This window comes from Branchiostoma belcheri, unplaced genomic scaffold (assembly GCF_001625305.1).
Source record: "Branchiostoma belcheri isolate BF01 breed outbred unplaced genomic scaffold, Haploidv18h27 scaffold107, whole genome shotgun sequence".
NCBI classification, from domain to species: domain Eukaryota; kingdom Metazoa; phylum Chordata; class Leptocardii; order Amphioxiformes; family Branchiostomatidae; genus Branchiostoma; species Branchiostoma belcheri.
Genome location: NW_017802458.1, coordinates 1158465 through 1175021, shown reverse-complemented (window position 1 = coordinate 1175021; position 16557 = coordinate 1158465). Strand labels below are relative to the sequence as shown.

The 16557-nt window shown below is 39.0% G+C and overlaps 1 protein-coding gene and 1 long non-coding RNA gene across 2 annotated transcripts; both read right to left on the bottom strand.

Moving 5' to 3' along the window:
• Nucleotides 1-566: 566 nt before the first annotated feature.
• On the bottom strand, nucleotides 567-2095 carry LOC109479960. Its single transcript, XR_002140808.1, has 2 exons — nucleotides 1514-2095; nucleotides 567-809 (listed from the first exon to the last, which is right to left on the bottom strand). It is a non-coding gene; the product is annotated as an uncharacterized LOC109479960 (long non-coding RNA).
• Nucleotides 2096-4760: 2665 nt separating this feature from the next.
• Nucleotides 4761-16315, bottom strand: LOC109479487 (pheromone-processing carboxypeptidase KEX1-like). Its single transcript, XM_019781456.1, has 3 exons — nucleotides 16207-16315; nucleotides 13162-13431; nucleotides 4761-4846 (listed from the first exon to the last, which is right to left on the bottom strand). The coding sequence occupies exons 1-3, from the start codon at nucleotides 16313-16315 to the stop codon at nucleotides 4761-4763; spliced, it is 465 nt and encodes a 154-aa protein (XP_019637015.1).
• Between the last annotated feature and the right edge of the window lie 242 nt (nucleotides 16316-16557).

Below are 16557 nucleotides of genomic sequence, written 5' to 3'. Positions count from 1 at the left end.
GAGGGAGAGAGGGAGGGAGAGAGGTAGACCAAAACAAAATCTCCATTGGCATGGAGGTAAAAGTGATAACATGATTATGTCGGGGAGATGTGCCTACCTGAGAAGATCTGGACTTCACACAGGCTCAGTATTCGTTGGAGCCGGGAAGACGAACGCCCACGTACTGTCCCCGCATCCCTTGACACGGGATGGAAACGGACGGCTTGTTCACCTCGATCCAATGATCCCCACCACACTTAGGGTTCCTGGTGACTTGCTTAGAATCTCCAATGTGGATGTTGAAGGCGTTGATACGTTCCACACAAACAGTCCCGGCGGTTGAAGATGACTACTCTGTATATTTGAACGGAAATGACGATGGCGTTTAAAACAAGTGCTTTTACAAAAGCTGACGTTTGCCGCCATTGTACTTTTGCACAAGAAAATCACATGCCACCTCTGCTAGTTTCACTGAAAATGTTGTTACCTTTTTTTTTCCTGATAGTATAGCTTCACACATTGTGGGCAAAGGCAATTAATGGCTTATATGTAAGAAATGTGACACAAGTATACACAGATTCTAAATGTATGTGTTCAGATTGTTTATTGAATATTTGGTTTCAGGGCAAGATACAGTTTCTGGTTTTAATAATTCACTCGTGAGACATGGACTCATCCAGTATACAATCTGCAAGTTCTGCACAATGGCACATTAGTATTGAGTGCACGGTGGCACAGGCTGGTATTGAGTGCACGGTGGCACAGGCTGGTATTGAGTGAATGGTGGCATAGGTTGATTGCTTTGTGGTATCCAAATGCCAAAGACACATCTGGAAGAGATGACAAATAATTTGTTTCAACATCAAATCTGCAACTGTGCACATAAATATTGAGTTCTCGTTGCTAAAAGAACACATCAAAGTCTTCAAAATTACCCATATACTACTGAGAGAGCTTCTATATGTTGCCATATTGATGAACGATTCTTAGGTTTCTGAGTACACTCAAATTTCTTGATGAAATTGAGATATGTTTGATACCAGGAAAGATTTACGTGTGAACCGAATAGCTTGAAAGTTCAAAGTTTTTTCAACAAAATACTGGCGACGAATGAAAAAGCCTGAACCGCCCCCCCCCACTGACAGCGAAAATTTGTAAGAAAGAAAATAATAATTTATGCAACAGTACAAAAAATTAAGGCGATACGGTAGAAACACTCCAGAGAACAAACTTTAAGATTGGCAAGCATCTGCCGGTAATTAATTTTAATATTAAAGCAAGAAACTTAGCCTTGCATAATTTGATCATACCGAAAAGAGATTGTTAGACGCATTTGTAAATCCAAAGAGGAGGGGGGGCAGTCAGTTTGACTACTAAATATTGTTAAACAGCGCGTCAAAGCACAATAAGATTGATCACCCTTGCCCATGGTACTTTTAGCTATACTATTTTCCTGTAACTCTATGCCTAATACTCATAACATTGCTGATATTTTTACATTTATATGGCGTAAATACTGAGGTACGGTACGTACCTGAGAGCTGGAATGCTCGTTGTAGAAGCCTGCATACCCTTTTTCCTGAGGCGTAATCGGACCATTTAAGTCTTCGTAATCCGTTGGCAGTCGCCCTCCAAATCAATGAAATTCGTAATATTATATTAGCCTTAATGCATAAAGTTTTAATAGCTCTGAGAATTTTACTTAATTCGTAATCGGTGGCGAAAATTTTTGCGTAATCCGTAATCACTATCACCCCCATACATGCCCTCTAGTACATCCGGGGGCTTCCAAGAGCAACATGAACAGCGACATCTAGCGATGTAGTGAAATAGTACATCTTCCGGTTAGTAAATATGGCGGTGGGCCGGATACTCTCTCTCTTCACAGCCAAGGGCGTATATTTCGGCAAAAGGGTACTTTAAAAGTTTCTTTAGTGTGGAAACTTAGCAACAATGTAGTGGACCACAATTAAAACATCGTTGTTGGAATATTTGTCCACTAATTACAGACGTTGCGCGAGCGCAAATGTTTTACTTGTCATCTACATTAACATAATTTATGCGATTCATTCATCAAGGCCATTATGTCAATTTTTATAATCTTCTGAGAATCACTTTGGGCATACAGTAGTACAGATTAATTATTTTTTAGACAATTCAAGTCTAATTTTTGATAACTTTGTCATATAAGAATTGCGTTTATGTGATCTGGTAGGTCCATCCCACAATAAAAAATGCAAACATAATAGATAAACATTGAATGCAACACCCAATGTTTTACTTGTCATCTACATTAACATAATTTATGCGATTCATTCATCAAGGCCATTATGTCAATTTTTATAATCTTCTGAGAATCGCTTTGGGCATACAGTAGTACAGATTAATTATTTTTTAGACAATTCAAGTCTAATTTTTGATAACTTTGTCATATAAGAATTGCGTTTATGTGATCTGGTAGGACCATCCCACAATAAAAAGTGCAAACATAATAGATAAACATTGAATGCAACACCCAAACGAAAATGTTCACCCAACGAAGGGTTGATGGAAGCATTGTTTTCGTATGTTTACGTTTGCCGCCGCATGGCGGCAAACGTAAAAAAGTTTGGATAAATGTTATCAAACAGGTCAGAGGTGTCTCAACACATTCACATAGAGTCACCCGGACACTTTGTTTCACTTGATACTGTAAGGATTTTAGACACTGAACAATACTATTTTTTGAGAGGGGTGAAGGCAGCCATTTACATCAGGGCCCATCACCCTACATTGAACTGCGACGGGGGCCGACATCGTCTACAAGATACCTTTAACCCAGTGTTTACGTCACACTTCAAAGAAGCCCCGTGACAAGCTTCACTGGGTCAGTCTACTGAGGAAGACCAGAGTGACTGGTCGAAAGCTCTAGGTGAGAGAATTTCTTGTGTTAGACCAAAAGTCTTAACTTTAAACAAGTCATGACATTGTTAACTTGTATAGTGCTGAAAGCCCATCATACAAACTGTTGAAAAACAGCAGGTGATTTTTTTGCAATTATTGTGTGTAAAGTTGCTGTAGAAATCACGAAAATCGCTGTTCTTTTGTTTTTTTCAATAAAGATTGTTGTGAAATGTTGCTAGTTACGAGACGGTTATATTTCCTTACACAATCAAACACTTACCTGTCAATCATGTACGGTTGGCCCAGATTGACCCACCAGGCAGGGTTATCTTCCTCCTCGGTGTGTGTGCAGGAACCAGTCCGCATGTGGGTACTGGTGATGCCGTCTACTGCACGGCTGGGTACGGCCGCATAGGTCATGTAGGTGCTTGTTTGGTACGTCATCTTGCCAAGAGCAACATTGGCACCTGTAACAGGCGGGAGCCATTTCATTAACATCTTTTATTTAATCAATTATGAATCATGTTACTTCAATGGATAATGCTTACTTCATGCTTCTTAAATGAAACCCCTCTTTCCTAAATGATGTTCTTTTTAAGCCTTCCAAAAGGTCGAGGGAGCTTTGACGCGTTTTCCATCCCCAGAATGCTTTGCGAAAACAGGGGTTTGAACCTCATTTGCATAGAGCAGGAAGGCATCGGAATGATCCTGTTGATGTTAAACAGCTTGTTTTTTATTGTGTTTTGAGGTGTTTTATGAGGTCATTTTATGCTCAACGTTAACTAAATTACTATGGGTTGAATCTGACAATAAATAGAGAATTAATTTTTTTTTAATATGTGGTTTGTAACGTTACAGTGGTAACGCTATACTGATGCTGTAACGTTACAAACCGCATGTTCCATGTTGAAAAGAACACAAAAACTTCATTCTCTATTTGTTGTCAGATTCGACCCATGGTAATTTAATTAATATTAAGCATAAAATGCTCCAACACCTCAAAGCACACTCAAAAACAAGCTGTTTAACGTCAACAGTATCGTTCCGATTCCTTCCAAGGCAAATGAGGTTTAGATCCCTGTTTTTGTAATGCATTCTCGGGATGGGAAACTCTTGAATATAAATCGATGCTTATGGTAAGCTCTTTTTTGGCTTTTGAGGGTAGCTATATATAGCATTATTGCTAGATAAAAAAACATTTTCAAGATACATTTGTCTTTGACATATAATTTGTTCTTATCTTAATCAGGTCATAGACCCCTGACTTTCAGGTCATAGACCCATGACATGGTAATTGAAAAAAATATTTGAGGTACGCTAAAGTATCCAAATTAAAAAAAAAACACACACTTTAAGATATCACATAAGATAACATCTCGGGGTGCGGTTTGGCTATGAATAACAACCCTGCGGGACCCATATAGATATCTCTCTCTATATATATATATCGATTGCACATACAGTACTATCTATATAGCGCCCTGTATATGTACAATATTGGGGTATATTTCGTGCAACGCATCACACCGCAGCAAAACGCAACGAATAAGGAAAAACTACTTATTACAGGTCAAAACGTCATGGATCTACAACCTGATTAAAATAAAATTATTTTGAAATAAGATATTGTGTGAAAATGACAGCAGGACAAGGGAAAATCGAAAAATCACAAGGTAACGTGAATTGCTATCAAACCGTTCAATATCATATCATAAATATTACAGAGAGAATCTTAAAGCAGAGGAAAACAACTTATAATGTACAGTTATACATTATATAGATGTGTAATGGGAACATAAATATATGTTGAATAGCATCCATGGAAGAAAAATGTAAAAATGGTAATAAAACTGAACTTGAAATTACATCACAAAGAAAGCGAGGTTTTTCTTTGTGCCTCACCTTTCATGGTCGTTGACTTGTCTTGTCTGGTAACTTCCACATGCTTCATAGGTAGCATCACAATGGTCGTAGGTGACACAGACTGAGACAATAAGGATAACCAATAAATTTTCATGATAAAAATCACTACCTCATCTTCATCTTAATACATCACTTTAACAGGATCTAAAATAAAAACAATTGAACCCATATTTGCAATGGACTGTCTGACAAACATTTTAAATGTTACTAAAGTGTTGGACCACATATACATTAAAATAAGTTATTATCTGTTCCAAAAGAGTGGGTAGCTTAATAACTCAAAGTGAGCAATTGTCCAATCTTTACCTGTTTGCCTAATATCTAAGAAAACAGGTAAAGACGCGTTTCTTACCTCAGAGATTGTTATCCTTTCTTGCAGTGGAGTTGTCACATTGGGAAGTGCAGTTGTCATGACGAGCGATGCAGTTGACATATTTGCTGGGTAAGATGTTATCGTCAGATCATCACGGGTGATCCCCACAGGTGAATCCGTTATCAAGAGCGTGTTGGCCAATGGCTGAAAAAATAATAACATTAAATTTGCCAGCAGATGCATTACCCTCCGTTAAATAACATACGAGTAATGCTGGGGTGACATTTCCAAAACGGGTCCCGGCCGGGCAATCTTATGGAACAAAAAGTATGATATAAAAGACAACAAATATGGTGACAAAATTAATAATGGGAACTATATACATATATTACTGATAGAAATTAATGATTTTTCGTTAATAGAAACAGCCCGGCCGGGCCCCGGTTTGTAAATGTGACCTCAGCATTACCAACAGATGTCTGTAATAAACACAGAAATGTCCAGGCTTGTTTCATTCGTGTTATTCGTGTTACTCGGAGAAGAGGGTTGACACGTAAGGAGCATTCTGCATTCTGCAAGCATTGTTCATGTCATTTAGGACTCTAATAAGAACTTCAATCTGGTAGAATCGGCAATAAAAATATTTATTCATATTGTCAACAAGTGGGTTGTCCCATCAGTCTTTAGACTGGTTGTCCATGGGAGACAAAGATCCAAACAATAACCAATATTTACATGAGACAAAGTAAATGCAGGTAAATCATAAATATGTCATAAATTAACATCCATATGATAATTGGGATCATGAAAAAGAAATATACAGAACTCATAGCAAAATTAGCAGAACCCATAACAAAAAGATAGTAATTAATATAAGTAAGAACAGTAAGAACATAACATTAAGAACAAATAAGAGACAACGCAAACAAGCACAGATTATTGTCCAAAATCAGGGTTCATTTCTGTTCAGGTAAAAGGAATTTGGTCAGAGGAAGGCGTCTTTTTTTATCCTACAATGAAAGATACCCATCGGAATCTTTGGGAAAAAAAAAAGAAAAACAACGTTGATTAAAGTTCCGGCCGAAATACTCTCAGATTGTTAAGTGAACATCGAATGCATCAAGACACTGTGCGATGTTATCAGTTTTAAGAAAGCCGTTTCAAACAGTAGTAGTGTCACCTGATCCTTGACCCTTCCTCGCTACTTTTAAATTGTTAATATCTATGTGTATTTATTGTTGATGTGGTGTACATGTATGTATGTATGTATTTTTAAATGTTTCTACTATGTTGTAATTATGTAAATTTAATTGTTTGAGCCTTGGAAGATTAGCCCTTCGGGGCTAAAAGGTTTCGAAATAAATGAAATAAATGAATGCACTAGATATTTAATATAGAACATTAGATGGTGACTAACCTGATGAATATCCCCATTTTTGAACGATGGTGCAGTGAGATAAGTGCTGATAACACCTCCTGTAATACCCAGGACTCCCAGTGCAACAGTGATGATGATGCCACGAAGTAGATTGGAACGCAGAAATGTCAAACATGTCGAATCTATTGAAAGTTAATAGTTAACACTTGTTAAAGTAAAGATTTTATGACAACTACAATGCATTTCTTCGTGAAATTAGATTTTGCCATATTAGCCTTCGCCCTAAAAATCATACCGAAAAATTAAAACAATCCATAACTACAGTTCTACCATCTCATACCTTCGACAATCAATGATAGCTTTCTAATATAGTATCCAACTAAGACCCTGATGTCACAAGTGTAGAATCCCTGCCATATTGATAATACTAAGGTATTATGACATTTCACGCTGAACAAAATTCGGCCCAAATGTCCCAGTTTCTCCTGAACGTTCGTTCGATTCAGGGTCACCCACGGCCATTTACCATAAACCCTCGACTTCAAACCTTTTTTTTTTGCATGAATATCATCTAACAGAAAAAGAAAAAAAATTCACAACTTTCTGGACAGTACATCTCTACCGTCTTTATGTAGTGCATATGTTAAAAAACTACTGCCGTCATCGTGAGTGACCTTAAAGATCGTAACTCTAGTTTACACAGATATCAATTACCCCCCTCCCCACGCGGCATGAAAAGCGTACAAACATGGTATTGGCATCTTAAAAACAAATATGACACTTAAACTTTTTTAATTTTGTTACAAAATGCAAAAATTGAGGATCTTTTGCTAAATTTGCGACCTGTTTGAAACAGTTGTTTGGTTAAAATAGATTGTTCTAGAATAAGCACTAGACGCGCTTAAGAGTAACAGTTTAGCGCTGTAAGTGGAATACGGCTGATGTATAATTTGTTTGCAATGATTATGCAAATAACACTTGCATTATTAAATCTAACTATACAATTCTCCACGTTACCTACCTACAAAGCAAAAATCATGACAATCTATCAACCTCTTCATGAGTTATCATATTTCAAACATTTTACGAAAAACAGTCATGTACTTCCATTACAAGCTTCTAGGTGCCCCAAACCTACGTCACTTTTGCACTCTCTCTCTCACTCTCGAATTGTTTTGAGTGAGAAAAACATATATACAAATAAACACTCATAAATATTTAGTAATGGTTCAGAGTGAATATATTATACATGCAAATATATATCCATATGTATTTAGTATTGCTTCTGAGTGAGAAAAACATGTTATAATACTAGAAAGGCCGACATTTGCTTGGGAGCAAATACAGCATATTTCAGTCCATCTCCCTCCCACGCAAAAGTGGACTATTCCAAACTTACCCCAGTGCAAAACTGGCAAAGGTTCTCAAATAAATGAATTGAATAGTATCTATATGAGAACAAAGATGCAACAACAAATACTTTGAATCTCGAAAGCTTTACTAATCTTATTACAGGTATGCAAAAACTAACAATGATGAGATTTGATACATTTTGAAGGTCTATAGGCACATAAAATTGAACGTGTGCAGTCGAACCGCAGACCGCTATGCGCATCGGTTCTGCGCAGCTCTCTCTAAGATCTCGTTTAAATCTCGCGCTTCTTTTCCAAGGTAATGTGATCCGCGAGAATCCGCGAGAGTTTGCTACTGTTTACTGTTTCGCTTGTAACTCCGCTTTACGTAAATGTTTCCTTGTCATACGTTAATGTGAGATGTAAGAAGGGCCGGCGTCACGCTCAAGGTCGTAGATGTACATTACCGGTGGTGTTTGTTGGAGAAACGAGGTTTCAAAGTTGACCGTGTATGATGGAGATGATTCCACTCGAGACAGGTACCCTTTAGTTTTTTGGGGGGCAAACCCGTTTGCCCTATTTTATCGTCAATTTGGTATATTGTTTAATAAAGTATAGAACCTCCCTCATCTATTGTGGGTTGTTTCTTTTGGGATCCTGTAGTTGTTACAATGTAGTAACCGATAGTAAGTTGGGCTCATTCAGTCGAATTCTCAACGATTTTTGTTCGAATCGCAAGCTTTTTGGGCGCAATTGCAACTAGTTCTAACCAATACACCTGTAATGTAAGATATGGCTGAAATATAGTTATGTTGGCTTGACACCTGTGTACTTAGTTTTGAAATTGCACAATGTGTATTGCAGCTCGACCTTGAGAAAAGTGTAATTTCTTTACAGTTTCTTTGCCTTTAAAAATGTTCTGTTAAAAGTTATATAGAACAAAAATGAAAGTGAAAGAATAACGACCAAATAGTAAGCTTCAAAACGATACCCAATTTACGGATGAAAACAGAAGAGAAGGAATTTGGGCATGAACAAATACAACAACAGGTTGATTTTCCATGACCTAATTTTTGAAGGAGAAATCGGACACTATGACCTGTTACTGTAAATATACAAACATCGGGCAGATGTACTGACATTGGTATAGTTGCACATGAATCCCACTTTCTCTAGCGTCTTCATGATATAAGTCTGACTTGGAATGGGTTTCATAAAGTCTGTTTGTGATTAAAAAAACTTGATTCCTTCTTTTTATGAACTTTCGCAAACAGCGGTTGAAAGTTGCAACATTGTTGGCGGCGCGAAAAATGGAACGCGCTGCCTAGGTTCCATGGATCGAACGCAGGAGTTCGAAACCGATTGACTTCAAACTTGACGATTTTTGAATGGTCAGAACCTTGTATTAAATTCCTCTTTTTGTATATACTTTAATGTTATCATATCACTTATTATATTGCATGTGGTAGCCACATCCATACAGTTTCTCATACCAAGAAACGAATTTTATGACATTACGCGAAATGTATTGAAATGTAGCGGAAACCCAGGATGGTGTGTGTCAGTAGCTTACAACTGGGCTAAAAATTGACCACCGCGATGTGCGCATCGTCACAGTTTTTTGGGGGGCAAACCCGTTTGCCATAAAATTTACCAGGGGTCTTTGGCATCAATGTAGAGGCGAAAAAGTGGGCTATCACACTGTGGTATTAGCTAACGGGATCCACTTAAATAGTAAAAAAGACAAGCACAAATAAACTGACCAAAAATTGCTAATGTTTGGAAGGCCGTAGCGCTCGCTGTCATTTTGCAATGCACGAAATATCTACATGGTTGTACACGGCAAAGCCTGCAGATATGAAAAAGTGTAAACATTATGTAGGTCTGAGGTATTTTTGTTACACTATAGGCAGTTATTTACGGTTCATACCCTATGTTACGACAGCCCTATGTTACGACAGCCCTATGTTACGACAGCCCTATGTTACGACAGCCCTATGTTACGACACCCCTATGTTACGACAGCCCTATGTTACGACAGCCCTATGTTACAACAGCTATTGTTATTGTTAAATGCTGACGAACAATTGATGTCGGCGCCTTTCGCATACGTTAATCTCATTAAAGCCCGTTTTTCAAGTTTCCATCCGGTAAAATGTATCCACAAATATTTCTCATCGAACAAAATCATTTCGGATTTGAAAATTCTCTTTTGGGAGTTACGTTTTTGATGGTCTTGTAGCGGGCGGGTTGCATGAAAATCCACGCCGCAGTTCGCTATCCACGCCGCGGTTCGCTAACACTTCCGGCTTGCTTGAAAAGGCACCACTCAATATGGATACATACATTTTCCCAAAAATTCTTAATAATGAATTTCTTTAATGGAATGTTACATGTACTAAGTAGTGGTAGAAACACCGTAAAAAGTAGCGTAGTGTAACTCTCTTCGCCAACAAACAAACTGCAGCTCTGCAAAGATGGCTCTATCCAATCAGAGCGCAGGTCATATGAGGTCAACGAATCAGAGCGTAGAGTTCACGCTGCTACTTACATATTAGCATTATATTAATGAGAAAATGCGCGTATTTTCTTCTACGGCGAGGTAGCGAATGTGTGCTGCAAGTTATTTTCCAGCGATTTTCTGACTTTTAACGCCGATTTTTCGCACGCTACGATCACGCTACCATTTGAAACTGTACTGGAGACAACAGATGAGTGATCATTTTACAACCAAGGAGCACTTTTGTTGAATAAAACAGCAATGAAAGCTACGATACAGCCAAGTTATTTTCAAAATTTGTCTCGTGTATGAGAGATAAGATGACGCTTCTTTACACCGGAAATGTTGCTAGTACGGAAGAAGTGCGGACGAAGCAAGGCTCTTCACTATTAAAATCCGGCTATCGCAGGCGCTACTGGAGGTTACAATTAAATGATGCCGATGTTCGGAGTTTTGCAGCAGAATGTCCTAATTAAGTATTACTGGCGATACGTTTGCCATTTGTAGCATTGTTTTTTTTTTTAATGTCAACACTTGTAAAAAATGTGGAATGCTTGTGGACAGTTTCAACTTGTTAACAAGTGTAAACAAATGCCCCGCCCCCTCAATTAATTTTCGCGACGTGTTCCCTTAGTTAATTAATTCGCGACCCGGCACTTCCCTGAACTGGACGGCCTCTCAGTATCTCTGCTGCAGTCTGGCGGAAACACTGTCAGTGACAATTTATTACGTGAAAATTTTCTCCGAGATCATTACACTTAATACATTTACAATTTATCATTTGGTGTCTGAACATAGCCATAATCGCGTTGAAAAAAGGGGGCGTCAAAACATAGGGCTGTCGTAACATAGGGCTGTCGTAACATAGGGCTGTCGTAACATAGGGCTGTCGTAACATAGGGCTGTCGTAACATAGGGCTGTCGTAACATAGGGCCGACCCCGTTGTTTACACCCATGCAATGGGGTCAAATCGTGACCCGGCAAACGCCGTATCTTAGAGAACAAGAGTTCCGAGATCTCATACCTCCATGAAATATGGGCTTGACATGTAAATGTTAATTTCTTCTTTAATCATGCAAATTACCTCCACATTAACATAATAAATGCATCGTGATGTTAACTTTTGATTAACTTACACATGTACCAAGTATGAAATTCCCATCATTTACCACTAAGGAGTCATAGAATTTTCGCATTAATTATGCAAATTAGGTCATCATTTGCATAATTGGTATCTGGTGATGTTCTATCTGCCATAGATTACATACTAGTACATTACATGTATGAAAGTACTATAATGCAAAACACTGTAATTATAGAATTTCCTCATTAATTATGCAAATTAAGTCCTCATTTGCGTAATTTGCAGTTAATTATGTACATCTCTCTCTCAGCTACCTACCTACCAAAAATTATGAAAATACATTGTTTTTATCTGGACTTATTGGCTTTTAAAGATTTCGCCCGAAAGTCCCCTGCAGTTCCAGAACAAGCTGCTAGGGGGACCAAACCCACACCACTTACTAGACAGGACAATCTATCTGCCACCAAAAAATCAAGACCATAGCATATTCAGGACAAAAGATACAAAAACCGGAAGTTCTGCTGCAGTACCAAGGTCATCCACCAGGAGGCGTATATTTGACCTTGACCTTCGTCTTCATAAGACCTACCAGCATACCAAATATCATCACAATCCATAAAGGCGTTATGAAGTTATGCTGGCCGCAAATGTGCGGAGACACAAACAGACAGACAGACAGACAGACGCAACAAAAACAACACCTCCATTTTCATGGAGGTAATAACACAGGTTGTTTGTTATCAAACACACAGCCATACAGTGGCACTGCCACATTTGCCCTGAAATAGGTCACCTATTCCCCTGAGGGAGCGCGCTGCCTCGCTGGGCATAGCCACATCTGTTACCCTGCCTCGCCTCGAGATTCCTCTCAGCCATGCCCTGACTCAACCTTAAACCGGAAGTGCTGCTGCAGTACCAAGGCCATCCGCCAGGAGGCCCATATTTGACCTTGACCTTTGCCCTCCTAAGACCTACCAGCATACCAAATATCACCACAATCCATGAAGGCGTTATGGACTTATGAAGGTACAAAAATGCGGAAACACAAACACACATTATACACACACACACACACACACACACACACACACACACACACACACACACGCACACAGACGCGCCAAAAACAATACCTTCCATTTCATGGAGGTAATAACGCGTTCTACGGTGACCTGCGGTTCGACTGTGTGGGTCATTACGCACCACTTAGGTGCAATGTGACCTCAGGTAACCCCCAATGGAACACGTGTTCCATGGATGGAACCGGCCATTCTTTAGATAGAACATGGAACGGGTATAGCACTTTTGGCCCTTTTTTTGCTGAAAATAGCCATTAAAGTCCCCTGAATGAGTCATTTGGAAGTGGTGTATGCCAAATATGTGACTGCTATTCTGTAGACACATTTTCAAGGTACCCTTATACCGAATTTCAGATCATTTGGTTGTAAAACCAGGACTCAGGATCCATTTTTTTGGCGAAAAATGCCCCAAAAAACCTTCATAAAAATTTTTTAAAGGCATGTATCGAAAAAATGAAAAAAACGCCTGGGGGTATTGGCCCACTCTACCTCCATGCCAAATTTCAAGTCATTTGGCTGAATGATGGCGGAGTTGAATCCCTTTGACTGTTTGGCAGGAGGAGAAGAAGAAGAAGGAGGAGGAGAAGAAACATGAGAGAACACAATATATTTCATCCATACCATGGTATGGACTGAAATATAATAATAAAGTTATATAGAGATAAATACCGTTGCTGTTATCTTGACGAAGTGCAGCAGGCACGTAATTTGCATTGTTTGTCGTGTGAGAGCCGCTCTGTTGATCGCTACTGGGCTGTGTAGTGTCTCCCTCCTCATCAGCCGCCTGTATGTCCTCACTGTCCTGCTGTTGGTTGTTGATGTCGTCCTGGTCATCGTCAATATAATTGTACGTGTGACTGTCAGAGTCGTCATCGCAGTCGTCAGAAGCAACGGCGTCAGCCTCGGTTTCTTCATGTTCGGTACGAATGGCCGGTTGTTCTACGCATACAGAGGAAAGTAGGAAGAAGAGGATTAAAGATGACCTGATATTTTAAAAGGCTTTTCTCTGTCAACGCATTATACATTACGTTATAATCCTAAGAAATAGTAGAATTTAGTAAAAGCATCATGCCATGTTTAGGCAAACAGCGTTTGAACCTGGCTACGTGTATTACCCCAAATCCCCATTTTTTTAATCATTCGACGAACAGAAATAAGATTAAAAATCATATTTTAGGATATTTTTTTAATTTCTAGATTTATGTCTAGTTTTTGTCCACATATTGGTGAAAAAATGCATTTTTTTTACATTTTTTCGCACTATATTACAGATAATTCAAATTTAAGGCTATTTATTAAAAAAAACCTAGTACGACATTTGGGGCAACCGTTACAGTCATTTTGAGCTGTCAATGAAGAATGTTTGATTCTCCATGCTACCACGTTTGAACGGGTTTTCCAGACATGTCATATCGACCAAAAGTGTGTATTGTATTATTCATACTGGCGTAAAGAATCATTACAGTATTCAAGGACACCCACGGATACGTCAGTACCTTCGGTACATGTTACATGTCCACAAAAAACGATGGCGTACATGTCCTGTCAAACTGTATATCACGGTTTGTATCTATAGAAAAGTGTTGCTTTTTATCTGTTGTGAGGCACGGAGACAGGAGGGCTTGTTTTGTTGGTCTATGGAATGGGTTCGATTCTAATTACCCAGATCGAACACGACCGAATGCAGTTCGGGTTCCAGAAGGTGACAACTTTTCAGCCCAGATTTGACCACTGTGCTTGTTAAACAGGAAATGTCACATGCAATGTGCTAGGTTTACTGGCAGCTATTACGACATCCATTGTCACTGAAAAATAAAAGTTTTGAATTATTGTACACATGGTTTTGATTGAGTGGGAACATCACATATAAAAGGAATGAAATTTATCACTGCATCAAAGTAAAAGACAAAGCACTAAATCAGAGTCTTGTATTGTTTCCTTTCTTCATAGTTATCTGTCATCCACGTTCTGGCATGGCAAGACATATCTGCCCATTTTCGGCATGTTGACCACTGTCAGAGGGCAACAAAACTGTTTTTTTTTTTTTTAATCAGGAGAAAATCAATGAGCGCGCTGATGCCATCTAAGAAATTACTTGCTGTGGCGTAAAATACTTTAATTTGTTGTGCTGCCAAGGCACTGGGCAGTTACGATAATGCCCGACCTTCCGGCGGGGAAAAACTATACATGACCGGGACGCCCAACACAACTTACGGTCGGCCCATGGTTATTTTTTTTTTAAATAATTTCCAACATGTAATCACAAGATGTGGTGACGGCACACTCAAGTTTTTCAAACTTATATTAATGCCACCACCAACACAGGGGACAAGACAATACTCATTCTCACCTGACCGAAGTGAGGAAAGTCGTGTAAAGTGCCTTTCCCAAGGGCACAAGATTGGTGGCATGTCAGGACTCGAACCCGGGACCTCTAGGTTCCGAGTCGAGCACTCTGCCGCTATGCCACACGACCCCACTGCCCATGGTTAGGCAGCCATGGTAAAATATAACAGCTAGTGACACGTTTTAGCTTATGTTATGTTGTAATGCCCTGGTGCTAAGATTTCGTGATTTCTACCTTTCTGCCATATAACTTGTCACGGGACGAGAGTGAGTAAGTGAGTGAGTACTATATGTAGGCGATGTTTTATAGCAATTTGATTTCTAGAAGAAGATATAAAGTCTAATACTTTCTTTACTACGAAGTGGATATAAATCTCAACTCTGTTACCTCCTACGCATGAATCGTTTTGTAATAAACATCATTAGGGCTTTGAAAACACAATCTCAGTCTACAATTTTCTTTGCACAAATTCAGAAGGAATTCTTTGATGCTGATAACTGATCTCGATGGAACTCCCATAACAACTATAGCAAAAAGTGTTTTGATATTTATCCTCTGTTACTAGAGACTAATTATATAATATAAAAGACATTTTGTTGCATCTCTGAAAATTTAACATAAAACCTTGCTAGAAAATATCTTAGAGTATTCCTTTGTGATTCTATATAACTACTATCGAGAAATGAAAGACTTAACTCACAGGGGTCAGTGTTGACTCCAGGCGTATATTTACATAAAGCATTTGCAATTTTGTTTCATGAAAATTGGTAAAGGAACTCTAGGCTAAGCTGGACGGGTATGAGAGGGGTTTTTATGGCGTCAAGACTCTACTGAGGGATATAAGAGAGACGGCAGCTAGACCAGACAGCATATTTTCCCCGTCGACAGCTTTGAGGCTGGTTGAGAATTTGGCTGTAGAGGCGAGGAGAGAAAATCACAGGAAAGCGGAAGACTACGAAGCAGCAGCGGATGAGTTGAGAGAATTTAGATATCATAATAGAACTTAAGTGCTGCAATGAATGACATTTTCGGTACAGACGCAGCCGGAAAGATATCAAACGAGCTCTCCATTGAGACCATTTCTAACATTGACCTTCGTTTTTTCTACAGCTACTCATATCCTAAGTATAAAGGATCCATCCACAATTTCTCGAGTACATAGTATACATACACACAGACCCACACCACAGCCACTCCACTAAGCCCAATCTAAAAACATCCCCTATGAAATAGGCAATAAATACCTGTTTTATCAGCTTGCTGAGTGGAATCATTCGCATACATCTTGTTGTCAACCAATCCAATGATGTTCCGGCCTACAGGTACGGGAAATGCACCCCCATCTTCTATGTCGGTTGTATGTTTACCGGCATTGTTTGTGTCATCCATCTGTGCAGGAGTGTTGGTGTCATCCCTCTCGCCATCATGTCCTTTAGGATTATCGTCACTCGTGCCGGTGATATGGAAGGTTTCCATCCCTGCGTCAAACGGATTTTTTTTTATAAATACAAAAGCGTTGGAATAAACACATAGTCCATCCATTTACAAAGCAGTTAACAGTATCTGAATTGTATAAACATATGCCTGTAACGTTAAGGTCCTAAAAAAATTCAACAACTGAATAGGATTGAAACATACATGTATTGAGACAGTGCCTTGAAGATGATACCGGCGTATCCTGACGTGGCTCTTCTTCCATTGTGCTCATTGTCTTACAA

Coding starts and splice junctions, on each gene's coding strand:
- LOC109479487 (XM_019781456.1), bottom strand. CDS start 16,315: ATGGAAACCTTCCATATCACCGGCACGAGTGACGATAATCCTAAAGGA. Junction 13,432..16,206: donor GGATGACACAAACAATGCCG/GTAAACATACAA, acceptor CTGTATGCGTAG/AACAACCGGCCATTCGTACC. Junction 4,847..13,161: donor TCGTCAAGATAACAGCAACG/GTATTTATCTCT, acceptor TTATTGTCTCAG/TCTGTGTCACCTACGACCAT.